The sequence below is a fragment of the Macaca nemestrina genome, chromosome 8 (genome assembly GCF_043159975.1).
Source record: "Macaca nemestrina isolate mMacNem1 chromosome 8, mMacNem.hap1, whole genome shotgun sequence".
In the NCBI taxonomy this organism is placed as follows: domain Eukaryota; kingdom Metazoa; phylum Chordata; class Mammalia; order Primates; family Cercopithecidae; genus Macaca; species Macaca nemestrina.
Genome location: NC_092132.1, coordinates 137453401 through 137469321, shown reverse-complemented (window position 1 = coordinate 137469321; position 15921 = coordinate 137453401). Strand labels below are relative to the sequence as shown.

Below are 15921 nucleotides of genomic sequence, written 5' to 3'. Positions count from 1 at the left end.
GTGATATGCGGCGACTTAGATTTGAAAAGATCTTTCTGGCCGCTGTGGACCTAGGCTACTGCATCAATCCAGGTGAGCGATGATCGTGTCAAACCATGGCATGGGCATTGGAAATGGTGAGAGGTGATCAGATTCTGGACGTATTTTTACAGTAGCAACAGCAGAAGTTACAGATTTGAGTTGTGTAAGAAAGAAAGGAGTCAAAAAATTATTCCATTGTTTTTGACCCAAAAAACCGAAAGGGTGATATGCAGAAGGCATCAGTTAGGTGGTGTGGAGGGTTGCATTAGATCTGGAATGGAAGTGCTGTCGTGAAATAGAGATGCTGAGTGAGCGGTTGCACACGTGAAGTTGGCATTTGGGAGAGAGGTATAGAATGCGGGAATAAATTCGGGAGTCTTCGGCATATAAGTGGATTTAAAGACTTGGCACTGGGTACATTTGTTCTACTACATGTGAGAATGCAAATGAGCAGAGAAATGGACCAAAGATGACCAACACTGAGAGTTCAGGAGATGAGTAGGAATCAGCAAAGAAGACTGAGAAGGAGCGCCCAGTGAAGGAAAGGAAAACTGAGAGAGTGTGGTGTCCTGAAGCCTGGGGAGGAAAGGGTATCAAGGAGGAGGGAGGAATCAACATTGCCACATGTACTGGCCCATCAAGTGGGGGAGGACTGAGAATTTAACAGTGTGCACATTGAACCCTTGTTTTGAACTTATTACTGACTCTGATGACTTTCAGTGTAACTTACAAGGTTACCAAAAAGAATCTCGTATACCAGTGTACGAGTTGCTGGGATATCTGAATTAATTCAATCCAAATTTAAAAGGCTTTACTCTGTTAGGCAAGCTTAACTTTTCTTATTATCTGAAAATAATTTACAGAAAATTTCATGAGCGGTAACCATATCTGGTTTATGCACCCTTATAGCCCGGGTGCCTAACATAAATATTAACACGTAGTAACATTTGGGACGTATGTTTCTTGGATGAATCAAAGGATGAGTGCCAGCTGAACTTGTTCAGTTCGAACTGAGCAGGGTGGACATCTCAAGCAACAAAGAATGTTGAATCCTACATGAGGGGATTATCTATTTTGGCTTTTTACTGTTTGATCATCCAGATGTTTATAAACAAGCTGGTAATATTTGTATGGTTTCACATATAACAATAAAAAACCTTTATTTCTTTCTGGACATTAAAATGTTATCTGTAATGAGAATTTAGACGATAAAATTAATTGTAGAACTCACTTGAAAATTTAAAAGATAAATTATCTTTATAAGTGTAATAGAATAAGTAATATCCTCATATATCTATAGTTAAAAAAAAAAATAAGAACAATTTAGAATGTAAAATTTTTGCCCCAGTGTACTTATAAAATAACCACAAAAAAAAGTGAAATGCATTTGCAGGAAACACTCCAACAGCATTTCCTAGAGATAACTGTAGTCCATTTTAGTAGTTTTCAGATAATTAACCCCCACCCGCCCTTAATGTGCTAAAATTGTTACCCTTTTTAGATTTAAAAAGACCTTCTAACATATGTTTCAATTTTTTTTTTCCTTGTCTCAGCTTTCTTAGAGTATACCTAATATAATTTAACTCTGATTTAAGGCAATATATCCAAGATAGATACACGTATCAAGCTACTATCCAAGACCCTTGGAGTTTGAGGATTTTACATTCTCTTTCATCTATTTCCTATTGACTGGAAAAGGTCAAGGAAGACTGGAATTTTGGCTGGGCATTCTTTTGAATCTCAAGCACTGATAATCTGGGGAGACTCATGAATGAGCCACTTAGCACGCAGAAATGCCTAGCTAGGCATACACAGCTCAACAAAGCTTTGTTTTTCTCTGCTTATCACTTCGGTTATTTTTTTGAGATATTAAACAACAATGAAAACTTTTCAGCATGGAAATGACCAGAGGTGAGAAAACTTTAGATAATGTTGATTTTTAACTTAATTTGTGGTTTGAGAATAAGCTCTAGAGCAGATGATTATTTTATTTTTTATTGTGGTAAAATATCGATAACATAAAAAATTTCCATTTTAACCATTTTTAAGTATACAGGTTAGTGTCATTAAGTACATTCAAAATGCTGTGTGATCATCACTACCGTCCGTTTTCCAACTTTGTCATCTTCCCAAACTGCATTGCTGTGCGGTTAACACTAACCCTCATTCTCCCAGTTAACACTAACCCTCATTCTGCCCTCCCTGACCCCTGGTAGCCACCATTCTACTTTCTGCCTCCATGAGTCCGACTGTTCCAGGTCACTCCTACGAGTGGAATCATACAATATTTATCCTTTTGAGTCTAGTTTATTTCACTTATATAATATCTTCAGAGTAGCATATGTGAGAATTTCATTTTTTCAAAGGCTGAATAATATTTCATGGTATGTGTATATCAGATATTGTTTATCCATTAATGGTGGTTTGAGTTGTGTCTACCTTTTTGGCTATTGTGAATAATGCTGCTATGAACAATGTATAGAAATACCTGTTGGAGTCCCTGCTTTAAATTCTTTTGGTAGATACCTAAGAGTGGAATTGGTCAGTCATCTGGTAATTCTGCGTTTAATTTTTTGAGGACACCATACTGTTTTTCTGGAGCAGGTGATTTTTGATGGAAGTGTCATTCCAGAGAAACCTATATATGCCCTTGTAAACATGTCCAAATTTGAAGGTCTCTAGAGGTATCCATGAGATGTATCAATGTCACTGCAGCAGGTTTTTGGTTTGTTTTGATTTTTTGTGTTTTTGTTTTTACCATCTTGCCATTTCGTGGTTCAGCAGAAAAGCTGATGGGCAGGGGATTGTGAAGAATCCCGTGTTGCCCATATGGTGGCCTTCATTACTGGGTAGTGTGTTCCTTATGAGACTGCTGGTCGTCAGGCATGCCCAGGGCAGAAAACTCGAGAGCCTGTGGCTTACTGTACATAGGCAGGAATTCAACAACAGTTTTTGAGTAGCCAGAGAGTCCAGAGCACATAAATGACAGATGGAAATTTAATCTTGAAAGAACATATTAGCAAGTGGAAATGGTATGCAAACTGGTAAACAGGAGCGGGTGAGGAGGAGGGGGAAATATGACGTGAATGCATCGTGAATGCATCGTGAATGTATGGTGTTAATCATGAACTGGATTCTGATCCACAGCACAGGGACTGAACATGGTTTATAAATGAAGAGCGAGGTTTTTGTTTTGCCCAAAGACCCAGAGTAAGTGAAATGATTTTAGTGAGAGAAAGCATAAATCCATACGTAAAATTAGGGGAGAGATACAGGCGGGAAACCTGAGATGCTGCTTACACATTGAGCAGAGGAAGAGACTCATTCCAAATACTGATGACTGGATTCTTCAATTCCTTGCATAATTTTTTTAGAACTTCTCACTTATGTTAATGAATACATCTCGTATGTAAGCAGGTGGTACTTATATAACATTACACTATTACAATATGTTGTGTCTTTAAGCAGTAGTCTTGGAAATCTTTCAACTGTGGGTAGCCAGATAATGACAATGTCAAATTTATTTTGGCTGTGACTGAATATACATACTGTTTCAGCAATTGCTGTCAGAGAGATTGGGCTCATGCTGTAGGTGAAGGCAGTGTTGGGCGAGAGTATGATTTGCTGCAAATAAGAAGGGAAAGGCATTTTATAATTCCAGCTGGGATCAAAGAAAAATTGTGTATGTTTACTTTATGAATGTATGACAGTGAAGTTACAGAAGAAAATGGTGCTTCTCGATGACCCGATACTGAAGAGTGAGCTAGTGAATAGCTGGATACTCTTGAATATTTTAATGGATATTGTGACCTAGTGCTATCGTGCAGCAGTTACTGCTGGTGCTAGTGTTGGTTTAAATCTTTGAATTCATCTCTTCAGGTGTGCTACTGGAAATTTTATTCCAATGAACTCATAAATACAAAGGTTGGAATTACATCCTTACGTAGTCTCTTTCTCTGGAGAGTTGTAAAGTACTCATAAGTGTCAAATAGTTTTATGAACCTAGAAATAATTGGTTTAATTTTTAAATGTGTTATGTGTGCGTGTACTCTGGTCGTATAGCACTCAACATATAGCTCCTAACCCTGTGAGATGGTTTTAGAACGTTGCCTGTTTCCTTGGAGATGCAGAAAAGACGCATTGGTTTTTCTGCTTAATAAATCAAATAGCTAACGTTTGATCATGAAAAATAAAGAACTCTCAACATTGTCCTCTATGATACTTCTGAGTATACCAGATAATAAGAAACTGATCTAAGGACATTAAAAAATACTCTATAAAAATTATTTCTACTTGATTGTATATATTTTTTAAATGATGAAATAACCAATATACATGTGAAAATATACATATACCATGGCAGCCACCATTCTACTTTCGGTCTCCATGAGTCCGAGTGTTCCAGGTCGCTCCTATGAGTGGAATCATGTGGGACTTTTTGCATACTACCAATAAATAAATACATCCACACATGTATAAGAAAGCTGACTGTTACATTGGACAAAATAATCATTGAGGCACTTCCAAGTCTAAAATTTTGGTTCTGACTAATAAGGGGAGTATTTCAGGACATGAATCTCTAGTTGCCATTCGCCTTGATCATAGACAACCATTATGTGGAAAGTAGGCAGATCTTTGTTGAGGGTGTTGATCCACTGTAGACTTACATGGTTCTAAGGAGTCAGTCATGGCCTTGCTGGTCTTTCCTCAAGAAGGGCATCTGGAATTGGAAAGGAAGGGGGTGGGAGCTGAAAAGATTCAGTGACTATAGGAACTTGGAGTTAAGTTGTAGCCATGTGTAGAAAAGGAAGGACCCATACAACTGTATCTAAACAGGAGAAGTAAACTTAAACCTGCTCTCAGATCTGCACAGCTTGCTGGCACTGGGAGCCTCTTCTATTTTAATCTGAGACAGGGATTATAGGATTCCATTGAGTAAGCTTTGAAATGAGGACACTAAGATCAGGGGACCAGCCCTGAGATCAGATTTCCGTATTTATCTACATTGCTTAGTGCTAGTCAGTGATTCCGAAATTGTCCTTCCCTTTGCCAAGATGAAAGTGGCAGTGAGTTTTTCAAGGCCATCATTATGAGGTGATGTCTTTATTCCTTTTTCAGAACCGATAGATTGAAAGACCCACACATTGCTAATGATTTAAATACAAACTTTCAGTAAATGTTTACCCAGCCTTCAATTAGATAAGTTAGATTTTGCACCATCTGTTTCTGTTGGGTGGAGCTGCTTAGCTATTTAGAGCAATGATTTGGTCATCAAATTGCTACAGAAATGATGTTGAATGCCACCACGTGTGACAACATGGATGAACCTGGAAGACATTGGGCTAAATGAGAAAAAGCCAGTCACAGAAGGACAGATGCTGCATTATTCTACTTGTATGAGGTATCTAAAAAAGTCAGCTAAAAGAAACAGACCGTCTGGTGGTTGCCAGGGGCTGGAGGGAGAAGGAGATGGGGGTGGGCTGCGGTTCAGTAGGTATAAAGTTTCAGTTGTGTTAGGTGAATAAGTTCTAGAGATCTGCTGTACATCCTTGTGCCTATACTCAACAATACGATATTATGCACTTACAATTATTTAAGAGAGTAGATCTCAAGTCTTCTCAACGCAATAAATTATAACAATAAAGAAATGATGTTGCTGATTGGGTGGGGAGAGAAACACTTATAACCTGGAGACTTTCATAAATGTAAGGATTAAGAGTTACCATCCAGGACAGATCCATGTTCTGTCTCCCTTAATGTCATTGTCTCCATGTGAGGTATGTGTTTTAGGAGTGTGCCTGTGTAGTACAAACTGGAGTAATTATCATTCCTCCTCTCTTCTGCTGAGGATGGAGGTCAGGAAGCCCCTATTCCATCTCTTATTCCATCTCTTAACTCTTTCTAGTATCATCATTTTGCTGTTCCTCTAGGAACCCAGAGCCCTGTTCCTCCCCAAATTCTTGAAGTGGGATGCTTAGGCAAGTCCGTATTCAGGTACTATCCTGAAATATGGCCAAATATTTGAATTTTTTGTATCCAAAGTTTGTAAAATTATATGTTTGCAGAGGTTTTAAGTTGATTGGTGGAGCAAGGGTGACAAGAAGAGGACATTTTAAACCCTACTTTCTAGAGTGACCCAGATCAGAAGTAGCAGGGAGTGGCAAGAGTATCAAACACAGACCAAGAACTGGGAGCAAGCAAGGAAGGGAACGGCTGCCCAGGACAAAGCAACCCAGTGGCTGGGAGGCATCCGATGTCACAGATCCTGGGAGGCCACACAGAATCCTTGCATGAGTTTTGCGGCCAAACAGGACCATCTGTAGATCCTGTCATGAGTTGGGTGACTTTAGAAGTCATACCGCTGTGAGACTGTCTTCTCAGCATTTGAAATGATAATAATACCAACCTCACAGATTGTTGGAAGGTTTAAATGAGATCAACATTGAAAGAATTGAGCACAAGGCCGGGTGCGGTGGCTCATGCCTGTCATGCCAGCACTTTGGGAGGCTGACGCCGGAGAATCACTTGAGCCCGGGAGCTGGAGAACAGCCTAGACAACGTAGGGAGACCCTATCTCTACAAAAAATAAATAAAATTATAAATTAGCAAGGTATGGTGGCATGCACCTGTGGTCCCAGCTACTCAGGAGGCTGAGGCAGAAAGATTGATTAAATCTGGGTGGTCGAGGCAGCGCAAATTCCTGGCATAGAGCGCGTTCAGCAAATGCTCCTGTAAAGCTGCAGTCTGATTTTGGAGGATGCTGCAAGCTGTATTCCGTGCCTCCAAAATTCTTAGGTGAAAGTACTGAACTCCAGGACTTCAGAATGTATTTGGATAAAGGGTCCTTAAAGAAATAATTAAATTAAAACGAGGTCATCAGAGTAAGCCCTTACCCAACATGACTTGCCGTCTTTAAAAGAAGAAATTTGGATACAGAGAGGCATCGAGGGAAAATGACGTGAACATGCAGAGAGTAGGTGGTCATTGCAAGTGAAGGAGAGAGACCTAGGAAGAAACCAACCCTGCCGACACCTCAATTTGAGCTCAATTCTTTTTCTTCTTTTTTTTTTTTTTTTTTTTTAACAGGGTTTTGCTCTGTCTCCCAAGCTGGAATGCAGTGGCGTAATCACGGCTCATGCTGCCTCGACCACCTAGATTTAATCGATCTTTCTGCCTCAGCCTCCTGAGTAGCTGGGACCACAGGTGCATGCCACCATGCCCTGCTAATTTATAATTTAAAACATTTTTTTAAATTTCCGTCTTCTAGAGTCCAGAAATGTGAGAACAGAGATTTCTGTTTAGGGCACACAGTCTGTGATACTTTGTTATGACAGCTGTAGCAAATACAGGTATTATCACCAAAGACTTGGAATGGGAGGAACACCTGATCTCATAGCCCAGCAGGTAAGGGAGGAAAATCAGGGCAGCCTCGGGTCTGCTGTGCTGGAAGGGAGATGTGTTTGGATGTTGCACTCAGTAGGCTTCCCTTAACACAGAGTCACTAGTTTTTGTTATATTGTTAATGATGTTATGCAGAAGCTTTTGATGGCTGATCTAGAGGCCAAACCACAGAAAACGAATATTTTGGATCATAACCTACCCTTAAGAGACTTCCCATACCTTGGTTTATATGATTTAACTTAGTATTGTTCATTTTTGTGTTTGGTATTGTGCGATTCCTTTTTTTTTTTTTTTTTTTTTTTTTTTTTTTTTTTTGAGACATAGTCTGGCTCTGTTGCCCAGGCTGGAATGCAGTGGCATTATCGCAGCTCACTGTAGCCTCTGCCTCCTGGGCTGAAGGGATCTTCCCACCTCAGCCTCCTGACTAGCTGGCTTCACAGGCGAGCGCCACTGCACTCAGCTAATTGTGGGAGTTTTTTTTGTTTGTTTGTTTGTTTTGGTAGAGACAGAGTTTCACCATGTTGCCAAGGCTGGTCTCAAACTCCTGGGCTCAAGTGATCCAGCTGCCTTAGCCTCCCAAAGTGCTGCGATTACAGCTGTGAGCCACCGCGCCCAGCCACATTGTGCTAGTCTTCAGGAAAAGGTTGCCAGTAATTTCTGGGCCATTTTCCATAGTTCTTTGATAATTTCTAGCACATAGTTTAGCTCCGTATAACTGTTTAGATATGTGTTCTGAGGTAGAGGCTGGGGAAATTATCAAACGCCATAGGGTGTTGGCATAGGACCAATGCATGCCAGACCCTATTACAATCTAGACGGGGAGTAGTGGGTTGCGGGTATGGGTGGGGTTGACAGTAAAGGAGTTCTGGGAGAGGTAGGGCAAAAGTTTACAAATTTACTGGTTTAGTTTTTTCTCATTCTACTAATTCGCCCACATTGTAATTTATTTGCATTTTTCTGCTTATTCACCCTTAAAAGGTCTTCCAGCAGTTTATTCCTAACAACCTGGCATTTCACGATGCAGAAAATGTTAGCATTACTACATGCTAATTATTCTCTATGTACTTCTTCCCTTAGATTGTTAATAAACTGTTAGCACTAAACTTTAGGGAACTCCTACTCTTAACATGTCACAGTTTAGTGATGAATTTATCCTCCATATTTGATGAACAGTCCTAAATAATGTGCCAAATTCTATTCTAGGTACTTTTACCTTCTAGTTTAATTCTCAAAAGAGCTGGGTGAGATAAACATTGCGATAATGTTCAGAGAGTCTAAATAATTTGTTCAAGGTAAAACATCAGACAGGATCAAACCTCAGTGTGGGGCATGGAAAAGAAACAAATAGATGAAAATACAGGTTATGTGAGATGCTAAGGGAGAAACAATGTATTGCCGTAGCGATTGCAGGGTCTAACCAGACAGGAAAAGCTGGTATTTAAACTGCAACCTGAAGGATGATAAAGAATGAGCCAGGCGTGGAGTCAGGTGTGGAGCTTTTCAGACTGGGCAAAGACGCTAAGGTTTCGTGTGTTTTCGAAACAGGAGCTCAGTGTGGCTGCAGCTTAGTGAGCAAAGGGACTAGTGACCAGAAGTGGTCTTGGAGGACAGGGAGGAAGAGCCAGATCATGCTTGACCACTGAGGCTGCAGTAAGGAGATTGGACTTTATTTTACTGTAAATTGAGTGCAAAGCCATTGGGAGGGTTTTTAGTGAGATGATGTCATTGAATTGCGTTTTAAATTAGATCATGATTTTCTTACTGCAAAATGAGTTTTCAAGGAACTGTGTGGGGATCCAGTGAAGAACTCAATTGCCTCGCCCCTTGTTTGTGGTTAGACTGTTAGGAATATCGGGACTGGCTTATATGTTAACTGAGAAGGTACAAACTGAAAACCATGTGTTTGAGATTCAAGTTTTGCACCATTGAAGCCTTTATCCTTAACTGTTGCTTCTATTCTGAAGCTGCTTGTCTTGTCCTTGACAAAGCAGTTCCTGCTAATTTACTGATCAATTTATTGTTAGAATGACTTTTGCCTTAGGCCTTTAAAAGTCAAGATTTTTTCCCCAAGAATACATCAGGGTAGGATTTAAGATAATTTTGTAGCCAGAGAAACCTTCAAGATAAAGTGAAAATTTTTGTTGAAACAATAAAATTAAAGCACCACTCAGCTGAGTGCCGTGATCAAGATCACACACATTGGGAGGATTGGGCTGGAGTCCACGTCTCCCACCACCCAGTTCACTGCCAGTGCAGAGGATCAAGGCAGGGTACAATGTTAGCTTGGTTAAGATGTAAAAAAGCCCAGAGTGACAGAAGCATCATGCACAAGAGGAAAGAGGTGTGAGGTGAGACTGGAGAGAAAGGCAGGTGCTTAAAATCACAATGACATATGAGGACGGCAAAGAAAAAAAAAAAGAAACAGTTTGATAAAGACTTTTAAAACTATAAGTAGATAGGTTATAGAGAAAATAAATTCAAAAAACGTATTAGGAAGAAAAGGGTATGGTCGCAATTAAACGGAAAATGTTAACGTGAATACCATTTGTCTTGCATGTCATTAAATAAGGTCTGGAAGCAGTGTCATTTTTGATCTCTAATACACTAAAAATGAACCAGAGATTTTTGGAAAGTAGCTAAAAGGACAAAGGATTTGGCTTCAAGGGGTTCCCCTGGCCAATTTTGTCGAAGAATTCACTATGAATTTGACAGACTGTTTCCAAAAGAAGAGCATAATTAATTCTGTTAGAGTAATTTGAGTACAGAAAATTAGCTTAGGGAGGGTGTTGGTGACCTTGACACGAGTGATTGCAGTGGAATGCTGAGGAATTAGACCAGTTGGAGTTGAACGAGGAGGTAAAAGGAGGTTGGGGGTAGGGACAGTGATTTTGGATGATTGTTAAATTTTCCTGTGAAAAGGTCAGAAAGTGGGATGGGCAGCTAGAGACATGAAGTCAAGGGACAGATTTTGTTGGGAAAGGAGATGTTAAAGCATGTTATAAAGATATTAAAGCAGAAAGTATTTTTGTCATAATGTTTTAAATATGAGCTACTTATGTGAATTAACTGAAAATGTTTTCATAAACATGTTTTTTCAGTTAGTTTTTATTTCTAACTAAAATATCACAAATGCTAAGCTTCAGCATAGAGGTAAAATCTTATTTACCATTTTGTTCTCAACAGTGTAAGCATGGTATAGTCAATTAATGTTCCTCAGTAAATGAGTTAAAGATAAACAGAAAAAAAGTGGAGCTTGGCTATAAAATTATCCTTAAGATTCATTCGTTAGAACCAAGTCTCTGTTTTGGGATGTGTGTGTATGTGTGTGTATGGTATTCTTCATTATCAGATATCTTAGCTGAAGGTAGGGTGTACCTGTGTTAGAATGAATCTGGAAACTGCATAGCAGTTTTATATTGAAAAGTTACTGTGTGAGCAATAAAGGTAAATTATTCTTTCAAAGGAGAGAGATTGAATTTGAAGACAAGAAAAAGAAAATTCAGATTAAGAAAATAAATTTTAAAATCACAGCAATATAAATTTGCAATAAAATATGCCAAAATCACATGTTTAAAAACATTTACGTAACTGTTCTTTGCTAATTCAAAGGGGGGAGTACACTTTTTTGTCTGTTATGAAGATGTAGTTTGGTATCTGAAAGCTTTAATTTTGGATGTATTTGTGAATAAAAGTTCAACTACATTTAAGTTACCATCAGTTTACTGGGCTGCTGCATCTCAATAGATACCATTTAGGACAGTAACACTTTATATCATAATACATAATCTTTGAGATGATCCCCTGCTTTTAATCCAGGTTGAGTTTGAATCACTCTAGACTAAATCAGTTCTAATACAGTATATACATACACATGCACACATATCCTATTAAATGTTTTTCTGTGGAGAACCCTAATACATAGAGGCTGGACTACTTTCTTTATAAAGGGCTAGACAGTAAATATTTTAGGCTTTGCAGTCCATACTGTCCCTGTCTCAGCTACCTAACTCTGCTATTGTAGCACACAGGTAGCCATGTGAGTGAATGGATGCATACATGTTTCAATAAAAGTCTACATATAGAAACAGGCATCTAGCTGTATTTGGACCAAGGGTTCTAGTTTACCGACACCTGGATTAAATGATTGCTTGATAGTTCAGTCAAAAGAGATAAGGGAGGTATACATTTGAAAGGATGTTTCATTTAAGCCAGGTTGTATTAAGAAGCAGTTTGTCATCCTTTTCTATATTATTGGTTATTACTTTGACAGTCTCACTCTTTAACTTCAGTTTTACCTGTTTTATTTTTACATAAGCATTTCTTAAAGAACAATTAATGCTGTAACAAAAAAAAACTATCACTCTTATCAGTCTTACCGATTCTAAACTGAGGACTGACTAGTTCAGCCTTTTTATCAAACAGAGTTGTCCTACTCTGTTTCTTTCTCTCTTTTTTTGAGACAGGGTCACACTCTGTTGCCCAGGCTTGAATGCAGTGGCAGGATCACAGCTCACTGCAGCCTCAACCTCCTGGGCTCAAGTGATCCTCCCACCTCAGCCTCCTGAGTAGCTGGGACCGTGGGTGGCCACCACTTTGCCTGGCTAATTTTTAAAGTTTTTGTGGAGATGGTGTCTCACTGTGTTGCCCAGGCCAGTCTCAAACTCCTGGCCTCAAACTGTGTTCTCACCTTGGCTTCCCAAAGTGCTGAGATTACAGGTTTAAGCCACTGTGCCTGGCTCTCCTCTGTTTCTTGTAGGAATGATTAGTGGCGGTGGAGGAGGTAAGCATAAAGCGCAGCCAGAGAATACAACTGGTGACCCAAACTACAAGCTGTGTGGTATTGATGATGTTTCTACATTTTAAGATGAAATTCTTTTTTCTTTTCTTTTTTCTTTTCTTTTCTTTTCCTTTCCTTTCCTTTCCTTTCCTTTCCTGTCCTGTCCTTTCCTTTCCTTTCTTTGCTTTTCTTTATTTCTTCTTCTTTTTTGTTTTGAGAGACAGGGTCTCGCTCTGTCGCACAGGCTGGAGTGCAGTGATGTGATCATAGCTTACTGCAGCCTTGAACTACTGGGCTCAATCAGTTCTCCTGCCCCAGTCTCCCAAGTAGCTGGGACCACAGGCAGTGCTGCCACACCCAGCAAATTAAAAAAATTTTTTTTTTGTAGAGACACAGTCTCAATGTGTTGTCCAGGCTGATCTCCAACTCTTGGCCTTAAGTGAGCCTCCCAATTTGGCCTCCCGAAGTACTGGGATTACATGCATGGGCTGCCCAGCCCAAAATGTGATTCCTGAAGGCCATAATTTTACTTTGGGCAAACAGGAACATTATTGGTAACTACAGTAGTAATTTACCTTTTTCACTTTGTCTCTTCCTATATACCATCAGGGCCAAGAAAGTGCTGTAATTCCCACAATTAATCACAGAGGAACTTGAAGTTCTGGAGGTATATTAGAAGATTAGAAATTGCTGAAGCAAAATATTATCATTGTAGGACATGGACCAAAAAGAAATTAGGCTAATCCAAGATAAAACCAGGCAAATAAGTGTTTGAAATTAAAATTAAAATTGTGATTCACAGTGTTATGATTGTGTGTATTTAGATGATGTGAATGATACTATCCACAGATGTAGGATTGGTAAATATTTTAGTGTAATAATAGTAATGCTCTTAATTCCCAGGAATAAACTGCACCTGACTTCTTTGGGGTGAATATAAGATTTAGGTTTTTATTTTTATTTTTTTAAAAAGTAATTGTTTTTATTCATTAAGTTAAACAGTGCTTATCCAAAATAGATTCACATTTAAGTTCTCAAAAGGACTAACTGGCACATGAAGATCGAAGTTTTAATGTCTCATCATTACTCTGTTAAGAATGAATACCACCTTTTTGGTTTAAACAGGTTTCTGAAATGATACATCCGTATAAAAAGGCAATTGACTTATAAGATGATTCAGATTTACATTATTTTTCACCTCTTATGTTCACTCGCAAAGTCTATTTTTCAACATTTTGCAATTAATTATTTCAGGAGCCTGTACAAATATTACTTTTCTCTTTGTAATTTTTCTTCATTTTTTAGCCCCCTTTCCTATATGTTATACATTACCGTTAATATTATCGAAATGAAAGATTATATATTATAATGGTACATTCATGGGGGCTTACTATACACCGGGCACTATGTTAAGTATATTCTTTTTTTTTCCCTTTGAATCCTCACTGCAGCCCTAATGCTATTGCTGCGGCGATCACCCTCGCTTTGTAGTGGAGTAAGTGGGATAGCTTGTGTGAGCAAGCAAGTGGCAGAGGCAGGGGTGGACCTTGCCTTCTTTATCCCGAGCCGTTGCTCTTTGGCGCTGTTAGGCTTAGTAATAGTCTCTTTTCCAATTTGACAAATTCAACTATAAAAAAGTACAGTACTGAGGAAGAGCCAAAACCAAGGTGGGGGTGGAGGGAACCCTGTAAAGTTACAGACCCTTTCTGTTTTCAAAGTTGCTTGAAGCCCAGTTGAAGCGAGTATCTCCCTCAACCTTTTCCTTTTAAAAGGGACAGGAACTATTTTGTCTTCTCCCTCTCTGTCTCTTTAGAGAGGCATTTTCTTCATCTCACGGAAGAGATTACTTTCGCTTTTGTCAACTATGAGTTGAGTTCTACAGTGTGCTAAGCTAACATGGTAATAGAGATAACTTTTCTCTTGAGTTTTCCATGCCCACACACACACACACAAAAATACATATGTCCGCTTTGATATACCACTTTTATGTGATTCAGATTAGTTGTCATGGTCTGTTTGTCTAAGTCAGTCTCTTACTCACATTTATGGGGCAGATGCTATGTGTTTCAAAGAGGAATTAATTTTAATATGATCCAGCAGAGCTCGAAGTTGTAACATATTTGTGACATGCAGGAAATGTTTAAATTGAAAATAAAAGAATTTCTAAGGTAGAATTAATGTACTACTCATTGTGACTTTGAGAATAAAGCTCGTTTGCTTTAGTAAGAACTGAGTAAACCTCACTTTTCTGTTGACTAAAATTGAAATAACTATTAATTTATCTCAATATGTGATTTAAAGGAAATGGGATAAAGGAGGCTATGCAACACTTGAAATTTCTGCATGGTAAAATTGGAGAATAAATATCAGCATCACTGTTAACCAAACTGAAATTCTGTCTGTGAAGTAAGAAAATTAAATAATCCTGAATTAAAACTCAAAATCCACATAAAAACCAATAGTTATTTTTAGAAGATCTGTCCCAATTATGTTCAGTATTGCTATTTAGTTTTTGTATTGTTATAAATAAATGTATTATATTTGATTACTATCTATATTGTTTCAAAAATGAGTCTCTATTTTTCATATATTATCTTTATATACATATGTATTAGAAAAGTGTTTGAGGCTAAATTTGAGCAATCTTAAACAGTAACTTTTGAACAAAAATATTTGCATTTGACAATAACTTTGTATGTGTTTTTACACTGTGAGAAAGGAAACTTTGAACTTGACAACTCTGCCATTAAACTGAAAATTACAAGGTAAATCACTAATTTACTAACTAAGTAAACATGGTTGAGAGAACATTCATTTCCTGAGTATCACAAAGCAAAACCTTGTATAGTCTATATCTGTTAATGAAATAAGTTAATTTGCAAACTTTGATAATGTTACTTAACCAGTGGCAAGTGATAAAAATGTTGCTAGTACTTATTAAATCATTTAAAATAGCTATATGCAACTTTATTTGTAGTATATATAACAGATATGAGATTTCTGTCCAGAATACATAAAAGGCTCTCAATAACTAAGTAAGCCAACAGAAAAATAATCATTCACTTAGAAGAGAAAGGAAATCCCAGTCATCATATTTTAAAAATAATGCCAAACTGCACTAATAATAATGGTAATGAACGCTAAAATAATGATTTTTATTTTGGCCTATGATGTTGACAAATATCAAGCAGGCTTATGTTTACAGGAAATTGAACAGGCTCATAATCTTGGCGAAAGTGTAATTGGATACAGCCTTTTGAACTGTTCCATTCCATTCTACAAATGTTACAGAATTATTTACTATAAGCATGTATTTATGTATAAGTTGTGTACTTTTTTAAAAATAGAACTTCTGTGGATTTTGAATTACATTTAGGGAAAAGCAAGCTGTGAATGGCAAAAAAAAAAAAAAAAACCTTAAAAACAAAGTCTTTGAATGCATATCAAGCTAATAAAGTATTGGTCCAGGTCAAAAAGATTAGCAACTCATACCAACTACACCTTTCCTTCTGTTTTTTTTCGAGACAGAGTCTCGCTGTGTCGCCCAGACTGGATTGCAGTGGTGCAATGTTGGCTTACTGCAACCTTCGCCTCCCAGGTTCAAGCGATTCTCCTGCCTCAGCCTCTGAATAGCTGGGATTACAGGTGCATGTCACCACACCCAACTAATTTTTTGTATTTTTAGTAGAGATGGGGTTTTTGCCATGTTGGCCAGGCTGGTC

The 15921-nt window shown here is 38.2% G+C and overlaps 1 protein-coding gene across 5 annotated transcripts in view; it reads left to right on the top strand.

Moving 5' to 3' along the window:
* The window catches only part of LOC105463741 (zinc finger DHHC-type palmitoyltransferase 2), a 111947-nt gene that overhangs the window by 46173 nt on the left and 49853 nt on the right, over positions 1 to 15921 (top strand). The window contains exon 2 of one of the 5 annotated variants that reach the window (XM_071068590.1): positions 15728 to 15844. The exons of 2 other annotated variants lie outside the window; for them this stretch is intronic. In XM_071068590.1, coding sequence (XP_070924691.1) covers positions 15728 to 15832 — 105 coding nt within the window. In that variant the 3' untranslated portion in view covers positions 15833 to 15844. Of the gene's footprint in view, positions 1 to 5400; positions 5423 to 15727; positions 15845 to 15921 lie in introns of those variants that run through there. 2 more of the 5 variants (XM_071068592.1, XM_071068591.1) reach the window with 2 other exon arrangements.